This window comes from Homalodisca vitripennis, chromosome X, assembly GCF_021130785.1.
Source record: "Homalodisca vitripennis isolate AUS2020 chromosome X, UT_GWSS_2.1, whole genome shotgun sequence".
Taxonomy (NCBI): Eukaryota; Metazoa; Arthropoda; class Insecta; order Hemiptera; family Cicadellidae; genus Homalodisca; species Homalodisca vitripennis.
This window is the reverse complement of record NC_060215.1, coordinates 123,132,837-123,148,176: the sequence shown is the minus strand read 5'-3', so window position 1 is coordinate 123,148,176 and position 15,340 is coordinate 123,132,837. Positions and strand designations below refer to the sequence as shown.

At 32.3% G+C, this 15,340-nt stretch overlaps 2 protein-coding genes across 2 annotated transcripts; both read right to left on the bottom strand.

Moving 5' to 3' along the window:
* Positions 1–8,898: 8,898 nt before the first annotated feature.
* Positions 8,899–10,173, bottom strand: LOC124369600. The gene has a single exon (XM_046827650.1). It carries the CDS (start codon positions 10,171–10,173, stop codon positions 8,899–8,901), a length of 1,275 nt encoding a protein of 424 aa, XP_046683606.1.
* A 2,782-nt stretch (positions 10,174–12,955) lies between these two features.
* On the bottom strand, positions 12,956–14,982 carry LOC124368592. The gene is made up of 3 exons (XM_046825833.1): positions 14,909–14,982; positions 14,464–14,529; positions 12,956–13,438 (listed from the first exon to the last, which is right to left on the bottom strand). Exons 2-3 carry the CDS (start codon positions 14,524–14,526, stop codon positions 13,112–13,114), a joined length of 390 nt encoding a protein of 129 aa, XP_046681789.1. The 5' UTR covers positions 14,527–14,529; positions 14,909–14,982; the 3' UTR covers positions 12,956–13,111.
* Between the last annotated feature and the right edge of the window lie 358 nt (positions 14,983–15,340).

Below are 15,340 nucleotides of genomic sequence, written 5' to 3'. Positions count from 1 at the left end.
ATGAATGTATGCCTATTTGTTTTTCAAAACCCCTCCATATTATGCATGGTCTTTTAAAGTTGTGAAAGATTATTAAAAGAGCATTTCTAATGCAATTAACTGGTCTGTGTAAACATAGTTTATTATTTTAAATTTGTTTACATTACTAGTGAGTACAAATATGTTTAATGCCGTTTTAGATTTCAGCGATTAGGTAAGTAATCATCTATTTTACAATATGCCCCCAAACATAGGATGGTCAGAATTTGACACCGAAGAAAATTTGAAGCAGTCGGCAAGAACTATGCTAGATGAAAGTTCCATGGACTGTGCTTTTGAACTAACGTACTAATTGCAGCTCTCCCTTTTTTTAGTTTATAAAGATACAAACACGAAGTATCGTTGTTAATGTACTTTTAACTGTTCATTTTCATAAAATATTAAGGATTACATCTAAAAGATAATGTTACTATCTAACAAAGAATTTCTATGCAATTAGAACTGTCGTTGCTAATGTACTTTTAGCTGTTCATTTTCATAAAATATTAAGGATTACATCTAAAAGATAATGTTACTATCTAAAAAAGAATTTCTATGCAATTAGAACTGTCGTTGCTAATGTACTTTTAGCTGTTCATTTTCATAAAATATTAAGGATTACATTTAAAAGATAATGTTACTATCTAACAAAGAAATTCTATGCAATTAGAATGGCCTTAAGTATAAAGCATTTGACGTATTTTTTTAAATAGAAAGAAGGCAACACAACATTAGCGTCGGAAATATAATTCACTCGAACAAGAAGTGCTCTTATGGATGCAAAACGTACCAAAATTGGGTGCAAACCACGGGTAACTGCTACTAATAAATTAAAATTAAACAATCTAATTTATATATGTAACTTACACTCACACATACATGAAACCGCAAGAGTCCAAGAACCAGAGATCCACGGACAAAAAGGCTGCTGCCATCCGTTGCATAATTCACCATTTAACAATTGAAACGAACCAATTCCGGAGAATAAATGTTAAATAATCTAGGAAGGATTTCCATAAATGATAAATATATAACATAATTATAATTATTTATTGAATGCAAGTCCTGTGAAGAATATTTTATTAGGATTTACCTGTCAAAAGGCCTATTCGTAATAGAATTTTTTTAAATTGAATAATGCAAATTAAACATATTCTCTAAAAAAACTTAAGCTATAAATTTCTTTTAATATTTATCGTTTATTATACACATATTCTTATCAAATTTGTTAGTGAAACATTACTATTACTGAAATAACTGATAGTAATGTTTAGATTTACCTGTTCAGTATTACATCATGTCAAACCCCAAGACCAGCACATATGTATTTTTTAAACACTATAAGAATTAGAAGCCACCTCCACTAAAAACCACCTTATTTTAGCTTATCCCTGCATCTCAATTCTAAAGACAGTTCACCCAGCAGGGACTCTATAACCCTGACATGAGCAGCGAACTTTAACATACTCCTTCAGAAAGATTATACTTAAGTATAACTTAAACAGCCCAATAAATGTTCCTGGATGTATTTAATGTACGATCTCTGTAATTTTTCCTACCCCAGTGCTTCAGGACAGAATATACTTCGCCTCGCAAAGGAGATACTTTGAAACCATATTATACAGAGCCACATTTTCCCCACTGCATATGGAGGAATTGGATGACACCTATCTGCACTAAAAACTATTTTCAGGGGTTTAGACATTATTTGCAGCGTAAAAATATAGAAATTAGTAAATTTCCTAAAACTTTTTATGTTTCAATCTGCCACTGTTAATTTAATAAATATTGATTGAAAACACTGGACCAAAATATTTTAAACAATATCTCCACTCTGGCGTACACGGTGCGCTTGAAAAAATAATCCTTATGAATAGCAATAATACTGGATACACTTTAATGTTAGCATTAAAAATACGTTTAAAAGTTAAAAACGTGTCATTTTGAAAGACTTTGAGGGGACCTTCTAATAAAAAAATCAAAATAAATATTATCTTTCTGTTTGCCTTTTGTTACATTATATGCTTATTTCCAAAACATTTTATACACAAAACATTAATATCTAATGCATACTTTCATTTCGAAACATTTTTTAAACTGTGATTTACCTCACTACTTTTCCCTCTTTTTCTTTCATCTGTACGAGTCACTGTTTAAGCTCCTTGATATGTATCAAATAAAATAATACAGTAACTTATATTATCTATTTATCCTCTTCGTATTTTTACTTTGGTGAAATCAAGCTTTCTAATTTGTCGTAATTGTATTTTTTAATTTGTTTATGTTTTATTTTTACCTCAAACTTATGAGTTAGACTTTTTTATGTGTGACGTTTAAAGCTGTGATATAATTTGTATACTAAAAAATATTTTCAAGTTAAAACGGAACAGATTTACTATTGAATAAGTAGCTAGTGATATTAGTAAAAATTCAAATTTTACTGACATTATTCCCTGCTGGAAATAATCGTGTAGTTGTCCCAAAATAACTAGTATTGTCTTAAATGCTAATAAAGAAGCTTTAGAATGCTCAAGGAACAAAAGAAAACTTAAAATAAATACTAAAAGAAAAATGGGAAAAAGTAGGAAGAGACAGCTGCTGAGTATACTGCTGGAATATTTTAGAGCTCAAGACATTTTTGCAGTTTTTTGTGTCTACTTAAAATTCATTTCTCCTGACACTCTGTTACTAAAGCTCTTACATTATCTGTCTAAAACCGTTTCCTGTTGGGTTAGATGTACGAGGTTACCGTACAATGCTAAATAACGTTTTTGTGTATAAGCGTTAGAAATTAATGTAAAAGCCATTCATGAACATATAAATTGAAATGTTCAGTTTTTTATGTAATATTTGATTTACTACCAAATACGTAATCATACTTACAAAAGATATAAAATCATCGTACGAAGTTTTAAATCTGTAAACTTACAGGCATTTTCTATAAGTGGGAGCATTGCGTCTTTAATATAGTCAGTATAAGGATAATCCCATGTCAACAAACTACACCCTTAACTTAAAATGAGAAACTAAGGGAAAACCCCTTCTATTTTAATTGTTTGAATTATGCCCATTTTATCTTTTTTTGAATGTTCATTTATTGCCGTGGGCAAAATTTAGTAAATATTTTCATGTGGTATATTATTTTAAAAAGTATTTATGTTAAATTAATAATTCTCATAATTATTTGTTTCATTTTTTAATTTGTTCAAAATATAGAGTTATATATAAAATTTCAATTTTATTATATTTTGGTCTGCCATTTTGAAATGGTAAACTATTTTTAAATACAATTTCACTGTGGTTGTCTGCCAATAGAGCTTTAAAATAATGGGCTATATGTTATAGGTTTAAATTTGACAAATTATGGGATTCTAACCCGGGATTTCCAGTATAGCACATTCTTAAATTGGTTGAAATTATTTTAAATATAGTTCTTGAGTGTGAAGTAAGGAGGTTGCATTTTTTTGTCCTACAAATATATGGTTAGGGGCTCAATCTGAATATGATATTTACCTCAGATATAAGAACTGCAATATTATCCTTCTGCTGCAAATCGTATAATATTTGGCGTCCAATATTTAGTAATGAATAATCAATACATCACGTGAACCAAGGTCAAGAATCCTCCATAAGACCTACATGGATTTCTGTCAGAATAGTTAGATATAGAGAGTGAATCCCTGCCACGCATGTAGTAAGTACACAGAGAACCACATAAACCTTGTTTAGAAACCTAATCTAATTGCACACCATCCTATCTCGCTACTTCAACACCTTGAACAATAACAAAATCAGAAAAGTGTTCGCTATCTTATCATCCCTAAGATAAGAAACATTTCAGCAGTCTACCTTATGTAGCAACTTTGATACCGACAGTTTTGTTGGTTACAGTAACCGTAACATAAATTAGATATGTCCCTTCGTATACCTGAGTAAGTGTTTAAAATTATACGAAAACACCTTATCTCCATTATATTCTACCTCTCTGTTCCAGAACGCAGACCAATTGAGCTGTATCATGTCATGAACAATCAATTATTACCTGTATTCTTTGACATAATTTGTGATTATTGAGTGACAGTCCCATTCACCTTCATTTTTTCTCACTTCTCCACATGTAATGGAATTTTTATAAAAGTAACAAAAATATGTTATTTTGCGTCCATGAGGAAAATGACGATAACGTTAAGAAAGCTTATCTCTTATAATATAACCAAATTCGTAGAACTTTTATCAATTATTTTTACATTTTTCCAAATTTATTTTCTAAATCCATAAAAGATTTTTATTATTAATTGAATAAAATCCATTAGATACCATTCACTTGAAAATGTGTTTAATTTTCTACACCATGTTGATATTTACTGTATGATGTACATCAAAACTTAAACAACGTGTTTTAAACTGTATTTCTAAATATACGTAAGTATTTTCGGTCGTTACAATATTAATCTATTTTCTTTATAGATTAAAACAGTCAAAAAACTGTTCTGGTCAGACATGTGTGAAGCCGACCTAGGGATGACTTCAGATCCAGCTCCAAAACGCAACAATATTCAAAGTCAACATTTAAAAAACATCAAAAATTTAAAATTGGCAACTGAAACAATAAAATTGATTCACCAAAACTCCCAAATTGCAACCAACAAGGACTAGATTACCGGTATAATTAGTTTCTTGGTACGGCAAAAGGTTGCGCACTAAACAAATCAGTTAACGGCAGAACACTGTTTATCCCTCTGTACCGCTTCACTCCATAGAGAAATACATTGAGTACGGTATATATATATACGTACGTATGTTTGTATGTTTAGTTGATATTGATATTGAATTGAAACGAAACAAACGTGTACTCAACTTTTAATTGAACTAGATCGTGTGAACCGTCTAAGAGATTTTTATTTGTAAATAGATTACAAGTATTTAGTGCACTGATGATAATTTTATCTAACTTTCTTGCTGTGCGACCATTGCTTTAAATGAGAATGCAAACTGTAAATTTTGATCTTACGTTTGTATAAGATTTTTGTTTTATTATATGTTTATACTGAAAACAGCACTGTCAAAAGTCTTCCTACAACGTTTTGTCCAAAATATAATTACTAGGTCTGGTATTTTTAACACAAAAGTGAGTATAGAATATATCACGTAAATTTAGCAACGGATTGTTTGGCCACAGCACTCAAAGTGATACACTAACCACCGACAAAATAGTTAACATAAATATTAACGGCGCAACCTAGTCATGAAACGATACGAGAGAAACACAGCATTTTTGTTTAACTTTCAACAAAACTTTTGCACAAAAATATAAGGTCTCAGGATAAAATTTTGACATTTAATATATAAAACTGAGAGTAGATATACATATGGGGTTTCTAGCGCACTTTTGGGACAGACAGATATTCCATGTAAAATTTTGTTCAATGTACCATAAATAAACGTGATCTATCCAACAGTAAATCTAGAATGTACAATAACCAAATCTATAGCTGTTTTACTGTTAAATGTTGCTTATAATTTCTTAAGCTGTTTTAATGAAAAATCTTTATTCTACAAAGTTAGTTGTAACACATTCTTTATCTTTTATTATCTTTTTATCCGTAACAATCAAGTGTAATTTATCATTTTTATTCTATTCTATTTATTTTATCCAAAACATCCAAAAATCTGTTCGGCAAGTGTACTTTATCTTCCAATTCTGCTATGATTTTAAACCCGAATTTATCTTTAATTTTCACCAAATTCATGATTTTATTCTTCTTATTTTCTTCTAATTCCATTAAATTCTTATATTCATTCAATCTTAAATCACTAAACTTATTTAATTCCCTTAGTAGCTCCATTTATTAAGAAAGAAATGTATACGGTACTTCTACAAAAATAATTAGGTAAATTAAGGTGAAAAATCGACATTGTACTTCTAAAAAACACAAGAAAAACCGCGCTATGGCCCTAAAAACTCGGTTTTTTAAAGTACATACGATCTAGTATTACAGTTTTTGAAAAACCTGAAAAATCTACTAAATTATTTCTAATTGTTGCGAATTGTAGCTTAAAAGATGATACTTTGGATGGAATTTCTCCAAATTCACTATAAAATTTGGAATTTAAAAAATCTCTAATTGGACTTTTTTTTCTTTAAATGGGGCGCAAAAATATCATGTTCATATTGCAAAAAAGATGTTTTTGACGAAAATACACTAGGTACTACAATTCAAAGAATCATCTGAAAAATAAAGAAATTTATGAAAAGGAGCTAAATCATTTAAGGAAATGGGCTAAAGATAATGAATTGAAACGAAAAAAAAACAAGTACCACATATTTTTATAAACATTATAAAATTGCCTTTAAAATACCATTAAAATAATTTTATGAAAAATTTAATTTCGGGCATCATTTTATTTTGCAATTTTACAACGTATAAATGTCAGATAATAATATATTACTATAAGTAATGCAGTGATCTGCATTCGTAGACCTATTGCAAACAACCTTTCTCTGGAATTAACCAAATGTCGATTAAGTATAGTTTTTTTTTTTTCAAAAATAGCACACATATATGGGTATACGGTAAATAAGTATTGGCAGTATTATTTAGTAATAATTATTATTATTAATGTACTGTCATCGTTAATATTTTTTTCATGACTGGAGGTCTTATTAATTTTCTACCTATTTAAAAACTACAGTAGTACTATAAGCTCTAGACACAGTAGAAAAGCTAATAGAAAACATAATCTGCTTGTTATTTAAGTTGATGGACACAGTCTGCTGAAACATGACATTAAAGGTAGAGAGAGATACTTGGTTGAATTCAAATTAGACTTAAAATCATCAAGCATGTTCCATATCAGAAATTCACATTGGGCATTTGCTGTGTTTGAAATGCAACGCGCGTTGTCAGTTAAAATAACTGAATTAGTTTTGAGAGCAACGCCATTTACTCTAGATAAATCAAACTTATTTTTATGACACTTCGTATTGCAATACATAAACTGCTATTCACATTCATTAGCAAAAAACCAATGACAAATTCCTTTTGATCAAGCTAAGTATATTATAGATAGTTTAATAATCCTCATTGGTTAGGGAGCTACTGGTGGAACTCGTATATATGTTTTTTTAATTATAAAAAAATGATAAAAACTAAGCACGTTTATTTAATATTTGTTGATAAATTAAATAGTTTTTAAAATACTACTATTGATTCCAATTTTTGTAAATTTTAGAGCCGGATACATCAAAACGGTTTTGAATATTACCACAATAAAAAGTTTACACTTTTAATAACGCTTTTACAAAATGATAAACACAGTTAAGACTTTATTTGTTGTTGCAGGATTGTGTGAGATATCTCTTTTGTTGTAAGCATTTTTAAGACACGATTTGTCATAATTTAAGATACAATTTAATTCGTTTTTATTGTTTTACAACGGCTAAAATCCACATGTTATAAGATAAGATAAGATAAAATTTTTATTGATCATTAGACATTACATGCAATAGATCACGTCAAAATACTTATACTAACAGTAAAATTAACAATTTAAATTAAACACTCATTATAGAAGACGTAATAGTTTACATTAATTTAATACAATAATGTTAGTGAGACAAAGGTGTACTATTTAGCAGACAATACACTAAAAAACTATCTCACTGATGTCAGATGAATAAAACTCTGATAAGTCATAAAAGGGCCTCTCTACCAGCCACTTATAAATAAACGTTTTAAATTTATTTAATGTAACACTCTGAGCATTCAGAGGTAGTTTATTGAATAGATCTATTCCAACGGCCTCATGAAGTTTGAATTTTAGAAAGTCTTGTGAAAGGTTTGTTGATCAGTTTAGCGCCTCGGGTATTGTGAATATGTATGTGCTTATTCAGTGTCAAGGTTTTGAAAATTATTTTTGACATGGATCAAGCAGTAAAAAATGTAAAGATTTATAACTGTCAAAATGGCTTCTTTTTTAAAAATCGGCTTACAATGATCTTTGAAATTAGCATCCGCTATAACTCTCATGGCTTTTTTCTGAGTCAATAAAATTTTATCAATACCAGATGCATTGCCCCACAAGAACAGACCATAAATAATGATGATCCGAAACAGTGCAAAGTAAACCATTCTTAGCGTATCTTTGGAAACATAAAGTTTTAGTTTTCGCAATAAATATACCACCCTGCTCACGTTTTGATGAACATAATCAACATGTATGTGCCAAGACAGAGTAGGATCTAGAAAAATTCCTAATAGTTTTACACTCTCAATTGTTGTTTCATTCAAAATTGCTCTATTAAGAGTAAATACCAAGTGTTGGGTCTTCTCTGTGTTCATAAATAACATATTGGCTTTATACCAGTTATCGGCTTGATTTAAGATAATTTTAAATCATTAAAAATTAAGTCTAATGAAGGTTGAGTTGTAAAAAAAGTAACGTCATCAGCAAACATAACCGATCTGAAATTGACATTAACATCTAAATCATTAACTAAGACTAAAAACAAAAGTGGGCCCAGAACAGATCCCTGTGGTACCCCATGACAAACCTCAGCATAATTAGAGTAGGTATTATTGCTGAATACTGTATGAAAACGATTACTGAGATAGGAATTAAAAAGGGAATTTTCAATACCAGTTATTCCATAATACTCTAACTTTTTCAACAAAATTCCCCGGTCGACGCAGTCAAATGCCCTAGAATATCACATAATGTTGCTCCTGTAGGTAAACCTAGCTCAAACTTGGAAAGCATGTGGGACACAAGTCCCTCGACCGCGTCGATCGTGGACATTCCACACCTAAATCCGAACTGACTCTTACTGAAAAGACTGTTAATTTCGAAAAAAGAAGTTAATTGAGTTTTTAGGACTTTTTAGAACACTTTGGAAAAACAGGGGACCAGAGAGATCGCTCTGTAGCTGTTTATTTCACCGTAGTTACCTTTCTTAAAAATAGGTACTACCTTAGACATTTTTAACTTAGCGGGAAAACTTCCCTCCAATAGACAAGCATTTATACATTTAGCCAGTGGATGAGCTATTGCATCGATTACAACTTTCACAATTACTGACGATATGCCATATACGTCACAGCTTCCCGAGGATTTAAACCCTGAAACCAAACGACTCACTTCACCACCATTCACTGGACGCCAATTGAAGAGCCGGGAATGGGCTGCCGGGGTACTGCGTTGCAGCAGATCGACAGCAGAAGATGATGGAAGAGAGAGGCTCTGTCGAATCTCGTCCACAGCACTGATGCAGTACTTACTGAAGTCCTCAGCATCGGTTTGCACATGATGTGATGGTCTATCTCTGCCGGTTTCACGATTCACAATAGTCCAAGCAGCCTTACACTTGTTATCCGCTGTATTAATGAATTCTTCATTTGACTCCCTTCTCGCAACTTGTAAAGCTTGTCTGTAGGTCCTCTTGGCTGCTTTATATGCTTCTATGTCAGCATTTTGTCCAGATTGCCGCGAACGACAAAGCAATGCCATGACACGGTCTTTCATGAGTTTTAGATGAGGAGAATACCATGAGTTGTGCTTTCGTCTGGGCTTAAAAGTTTTCCGCTTGACTGGTAGATAGACATTCATCCAACAGATAAAGATATCGTGAAATTTATCATACATAGCCTCAGATTCCAAACCACTAAGAGCAGAGTCCCAATCTATTAAACTTAAGGTGCGTGAAAAATCGGCCAACAGAGTTTGGGAAGTCAGTCGATATTCAATGGAACGATTTTCATTTGTTGAGTTCCGATTTCCAACAGACACCGTGTTCAATTTTGTGTATGCCTCAGTTATCTCCATACTCAGAAAACTGTGATCTGATATGGACCAGCCATGAACTTCTACTTTGTAAGAAGAAGGATCCAGGTTGGTAGCAATGTTGTCGATGCAAGCTTTGCCTCTGGTAGGTTTAAAATTAGTGCAGTATAATCCTGCAGACCGTAGTACATTGTGCCAACTAGAAGCAATGTTCCCAGAACTATGAACTTCAATGTTGAAATCCGACCGATCAATGTGACCGGTCAATACCAGGTCACAACCAAAATGAACAAAGAAATCTAGAAGCAAGTCAAGTTGTTCAAGGAATATTTTGTCATTACTACCACTTGGCTTGTAGATAGATGCAATTATCATTTTATGGTTCAATAGTTTAATCGCACAGACTTCAAAATTCTTCTCAATACAGAATTGCTTCACATTAATTACACGAAAGCTAACAGAGTCTTTAACATAAATAGCAGCACCACCATGTGTTGCGTGCTTTCTGACAAAAATTGACGCTAGGGTGAAACCACAAAAATTATATAACTCATAATTATTTAAGTCTAGCCAATGTTCCACGAAGCAAAAAACTGAGAAGCTGTCATACGAAAAAAACATTTCAATGTCTAACACTTTGTTCGTGAGACATTGCACGTTACCGTATAAGATCCGTAGAGTAGAATGCTGGTCATTAGGATCAGGAGTACCCATGTCCGAAAAGTTGAGAGGCAAAGGGTCCTTAGGAGACCCTACACTATATCCAGTATGAGGAGTAAAAGTATTTATGGGAAGTGGATTTAAATTATTAGTGCTGTTTTTATCGCATAGAGACTTATTTAATTTTCTCCACTGGCTGGAATCGGATGGGACAAAAAAGGTTCCCCTGCAGTCAGAAGAGATTCAGGCGTGAGCGAATGAGTTGAACAGACTAAAGATAGAGGAGACGATGGAACAACAGGTTGATGTTGATGAAGCAATGCAACGTCATTACGACCAGGCAGAGGCGGGAAATCGGTCAAACTTGAGAATGACGAATCGCCAGTCTGGAGGCCAGAAGGACCAGACACTGACAGAAAACTGGATCAGGAGCCCTAGATGGTGTTGTTGCCTTATTTCCTTTCTGTACTGCCCATTTTTCAATAATATGAAATATATCGTTGGCTATGTTCTTTTTACCTGCGTGATTAAAATGCAAGCCTCGGAATAAGTGACGGTGTTTGGAACCCAAGTTCAATAGCTTCATGTTTGGGAAATTAATTGTTAGTTCCTTAAAATGTTTGTTGACTGTTCTTATATTGATATTTTCTCTACAATAAGGACTAAGGTCAAATCTTGTGGGGACTGTAGAGACGAGGAAATTCACTTTGGGTAAGGATTCCAACATAGTTTCGTATGCCTCAACGACTCGTCGAATATTTTTGTCGGGCCGGTCCATGTTGTTAGTCCCAGCAATGCAAATAAAAAATTCGGTTTCCTTTATGTATTCCTTGTCGGCACTGACCGATTTGACAATTTCTTCAATGAGGGCGCCTGGTAGAACTGAACTAGGTTTTAGTAAAGTTGTTTTAGAATTGAATTTTTTATCAAGAAGTTGATTAAGACCTCTCCCGTGGCTATCACTGTACAATGATACAGATATATTAAAATTTCTCTTCTGCTTTATATTTTGCCGTCTTTTTGAACGGTCCGCAACGAATTTTCAAAATTTTCATCGTTACCTACCATTTTTGGAGAAATAATTTCATGATGTTCAGATATATTAGCGAGAGGGAGATATTTGTTAGATGTGGGTACAGGAGGCACTGGCGCTACCTGAACAACAGAATCGAGGAACGGCGTTTTGTTCATCATTCTATCAAATTCATCATTATTCTTGTTTAGGGTTTCAATCCTAACATTTAAACAGTTGATTTTGTCATTCAAAGAAACTATTATTTCTTGGTTGGTTTTATTTTCTAATGAGAGGATAGATAGTTCGGATTTAAGACGTTCAATTTCGTTTTTTAATTTATCATTTTCAGTTGATAACTTATTTGAGTCGAATAAACAGGTACAATTGCTGCTTCGAACAGCGATGCTTTGTTCTTGTTCGATTGTTATTGCTTGGACTTTTTCAATTAAACTGTTTCTTTGGATTACTAATTCATTAATACGAGCAATCAGTTCATCTTTAGATTTCAAGCATAAATCGTCTGTTTGGGATTGTCTGTCTACAGTTTTTGGCACTAGCAAGATTTGAGAGATCATCGGAGTAGATACTGGAGTACTGTTGACAGATGAGGGCTCAGTCGATGACAAGACAGGAGTCAAAGATCGCATAATAACGGGGTGTTTACCGGTGTGCGAGTTTTTACGGCTTAGTATCTCTGTATAATCAGAAGTATTGCGAACTGACGCCGAACAGTCCTTCCCAAGACACCTCCAACTAACCTCACCACTGACCAGCGCCCTGTCATAGCGATATTTGTAACGCTCAATAATAATGCATGCTTTGCCATTTTTAGTTTTCTCTATTTGAATAGATGGCATGATATTAATATTATGTTTATTCAATTCGGTATATAAGCCCACCCCGGTAGCAAGTACCTGAAAGATAGAGAATAACATAAATATGGGTGTGGTATCAAGAAAATACAGGCCTGCGGCGTAGCTAGAAATGTCTATTATCAGCGAAGATATCTAACAACTCAGCCGTTATCAGTGAGCGGAACAGGGATTCCCCGCGGGACAGTAGTAACCCAGGCGGCGGCTGCACTGCAATCCGCGAGACAGATGCGTACTGGTTTGATCAGTTCATATTTATACCGGTTGATCCATCTTCGTGGAATTCATTAAGCACGATGATTTCACTTCTAACCTCCACTAATTACGTTCAACAATGAAGAACAGTGTTCTACTAAATTGGCATGTATCATAACCAATACAAGAACTAAATAAAAGTACCTGATATAGTTACTTAATTATCCGATAACATTTCATTATAGACTGCGCAACTAACACTTTAAATTAATTTATTTCGGGAGAATTAAACACGAGTGTCACTCGGAGGTACCTGAGTACCAACCTGATTAGTGGAAACCTCTATAATGATTAGTAGAAACCTGGAAAGGTCTTAGGTAGGCCCAATAAAAAGAAAATCTGTAATAATATTAATTCTTTTATGCTTCATTCATGAATATATTTGTTTCTAGTGTTAAATAAAAAATTTGATAGTGAGATCCCTATTTAAAGAGATCTCCAACTAAAAACCATGTATGTGCAAGGGGGAAGGTAACACGTAGGTGGTTTCGCTAGTCATCCCTTCAGGCTTTCAATAGAGTGCATGAGCTGCTGGGAGGTAGTATGGTTGTGGTAGCATATACGGAGGGTAGGGATACTGTGGATATTGGCCTCCTGCGGGTTTGCCAACAAACCCTTGGCCCATATCACCATAGCCTCCACGGCCATGGCCTATACCTGCGCCTGCGTGCACTCCTAGCAGATTTGCACCGATCCCGAGTCCGAAAAGCGAGTCCAAGGAACGCAGAGAAACTCCTTTATTCTTTGGGTTTGCTCCATGTTTCTTTAGTTCTTCTAAAGCTGGGATCACGCTGCTAGATGTTGTGGGAAGTGTTTCTATGGAGCTGTAGTCTTCTTCCTGAAAATGATAAATATAGTACTGTGTGTGTATGTACTATATAAATATCAACAGGTACTACAATATTGTAGACAACATATAATATTATATGCATAAGTGCTATTGTCACATTGTTTTACATAAATAAAACTATTTATATAATGATCATATTTTTCATTAATGCATTGTATAGATTCTCTAAGTGTCTATATATAAACTTCTCTTATCATAATCAAAATCATAATTTTTCAGTTTGTAAAAGAGTTCAGAAGCGAAATTAGGGCCAAGTGGCCCTTCCTTGCATTTAATACTCAAAAAGCAACTTTTTTATAATATATATGTAATAAATAAATATAAATAGAATTTAAAAAATTTGATATTTATTCCTATTACATAAAATACATGTTTATTACTGTCCAAATTTTCTGAAATGTAGTATTATTTATCATAATTACTCAGACATTTTATAATAGATACCTACATAGTTATATTTATTTAAAATAAACGTAAAGTATATGATTCCGAAGATATTTTACATCTTTATTATATATTATAATGACACCATGAAATATATAGTTTAATATGAGATGCCTCAGTTTTTAATTCTATACTACTGCCAGGCTATTTCTCTTAATTATTAAACAAAATTAAGCGTTGCTCATTGTATAGTTTGTAAACACATTTTAGTTTTTGGGAAACTCAAACATATAGATATTCCTGTTATAATGATATTCCCTGACTTTCCTCGTACATAAGTACGATTTCAAGAGGCTAATGATACCGCTTATTAATGCTTATATATATTTAATGCCTAATAAATTTGAAAATAAATGCAATGATCATAAGGCATCAAAATAAACATATTAACTTTCTAAACAGTTTGTATTCTCTCCGGTTAACCTACTGTTGTGTATGGATTACAAGCTTTGCAAATATATGTAGGCCTATTACCAATATATTTTTAACATAAATATTCATTTACGTTGAAATTAATTGAAAATAAAATCATATAAATCTATAAATATAATAACTTAAATATTACTTACCGTTGTATCGCTGCAAACAATCGCTACCACCAGGCAGAAACAGATAAGTTTCTTAAACATCATTTCCTGTAACAACAACTTAAATATCATTTCCTGTAATTACTTAAACATCATTTTCTCTAACAATAACGTAAAAGATAGTTTGTTTTATCATCGTGTCTTTAATATTTTGACTCTTTACTCCTAAGAACAATGATAAACAGTCGCTAAAGCTCAAATCCCATGGAGTGGCGTGCTTCATCACCAAACTCGGTGTTGATTTTATAGAATGAAGCTGCAAGCAATATTATAGTTTATTATAGTTTCACAATGGTTTTACCAAATTAGTTGTCGATTATCCAAAAAATCTGTATCAAATTATATAAAAACAGGTCAGATATAAAATAAATATAATGTAGAAAATTTCAATCTGACAAAAAATATTATATAAATTATAACTACTTACGTGGTGTATTCTTGAGCGAGTGAATCGAGACTGAATGTAGTCAGAAGTATATCGTCTCTTACTGAAAGGTACAAAAGAAAACCATAAATATCCCGTGACAGTTGTGATATCAAGAACAGATATTTTCCATTGTTTTATCCTGATTGGCGTGACCAATAATTTATGTTTCTTGTTCCGCTATTGGAAAAATACAAATGCTTAAAATTAATAACGCTCGATATCAGTATGGTTGAACAGAGTTTGATAGTTTTAGTGTTGGTTTCTATAATTGAAAGCTTATCGGACCAGTATGAAAGTAATTAAATATAATCATACGATGTTTTTCATAGTTTAGCACAAAAAGTTGAATTTTCTAGTTTAAAAACAAAAAAATAATGGATATAAAAGAGCTAAATAGAATTAAAATAAAATATATTTTCTCATCATATATAT

Coding starts and splice junctions, on each gene's coding strand:
- LOC124368592 (XM_046825833.1), bottom strand. CDS start 14,526: ATGATGTTTAAGAAACTTATCTGTTTCTGCCTGGTGGTAGCGATTGTT. Junction 13,439..14,463: donor TTGTTTGCAGCGATACAACG/GTAAGTAATATT, acceptor TATCATTTTCAG/GAAGAAGACTACAGCTCCAT.
- LOC124369600 (XM_046827650.1), bottom strand. CDS start 10,173: ATGATAATTGCATCTATCTACAAGCCAAGTGGTAGTAATGACAAAATA.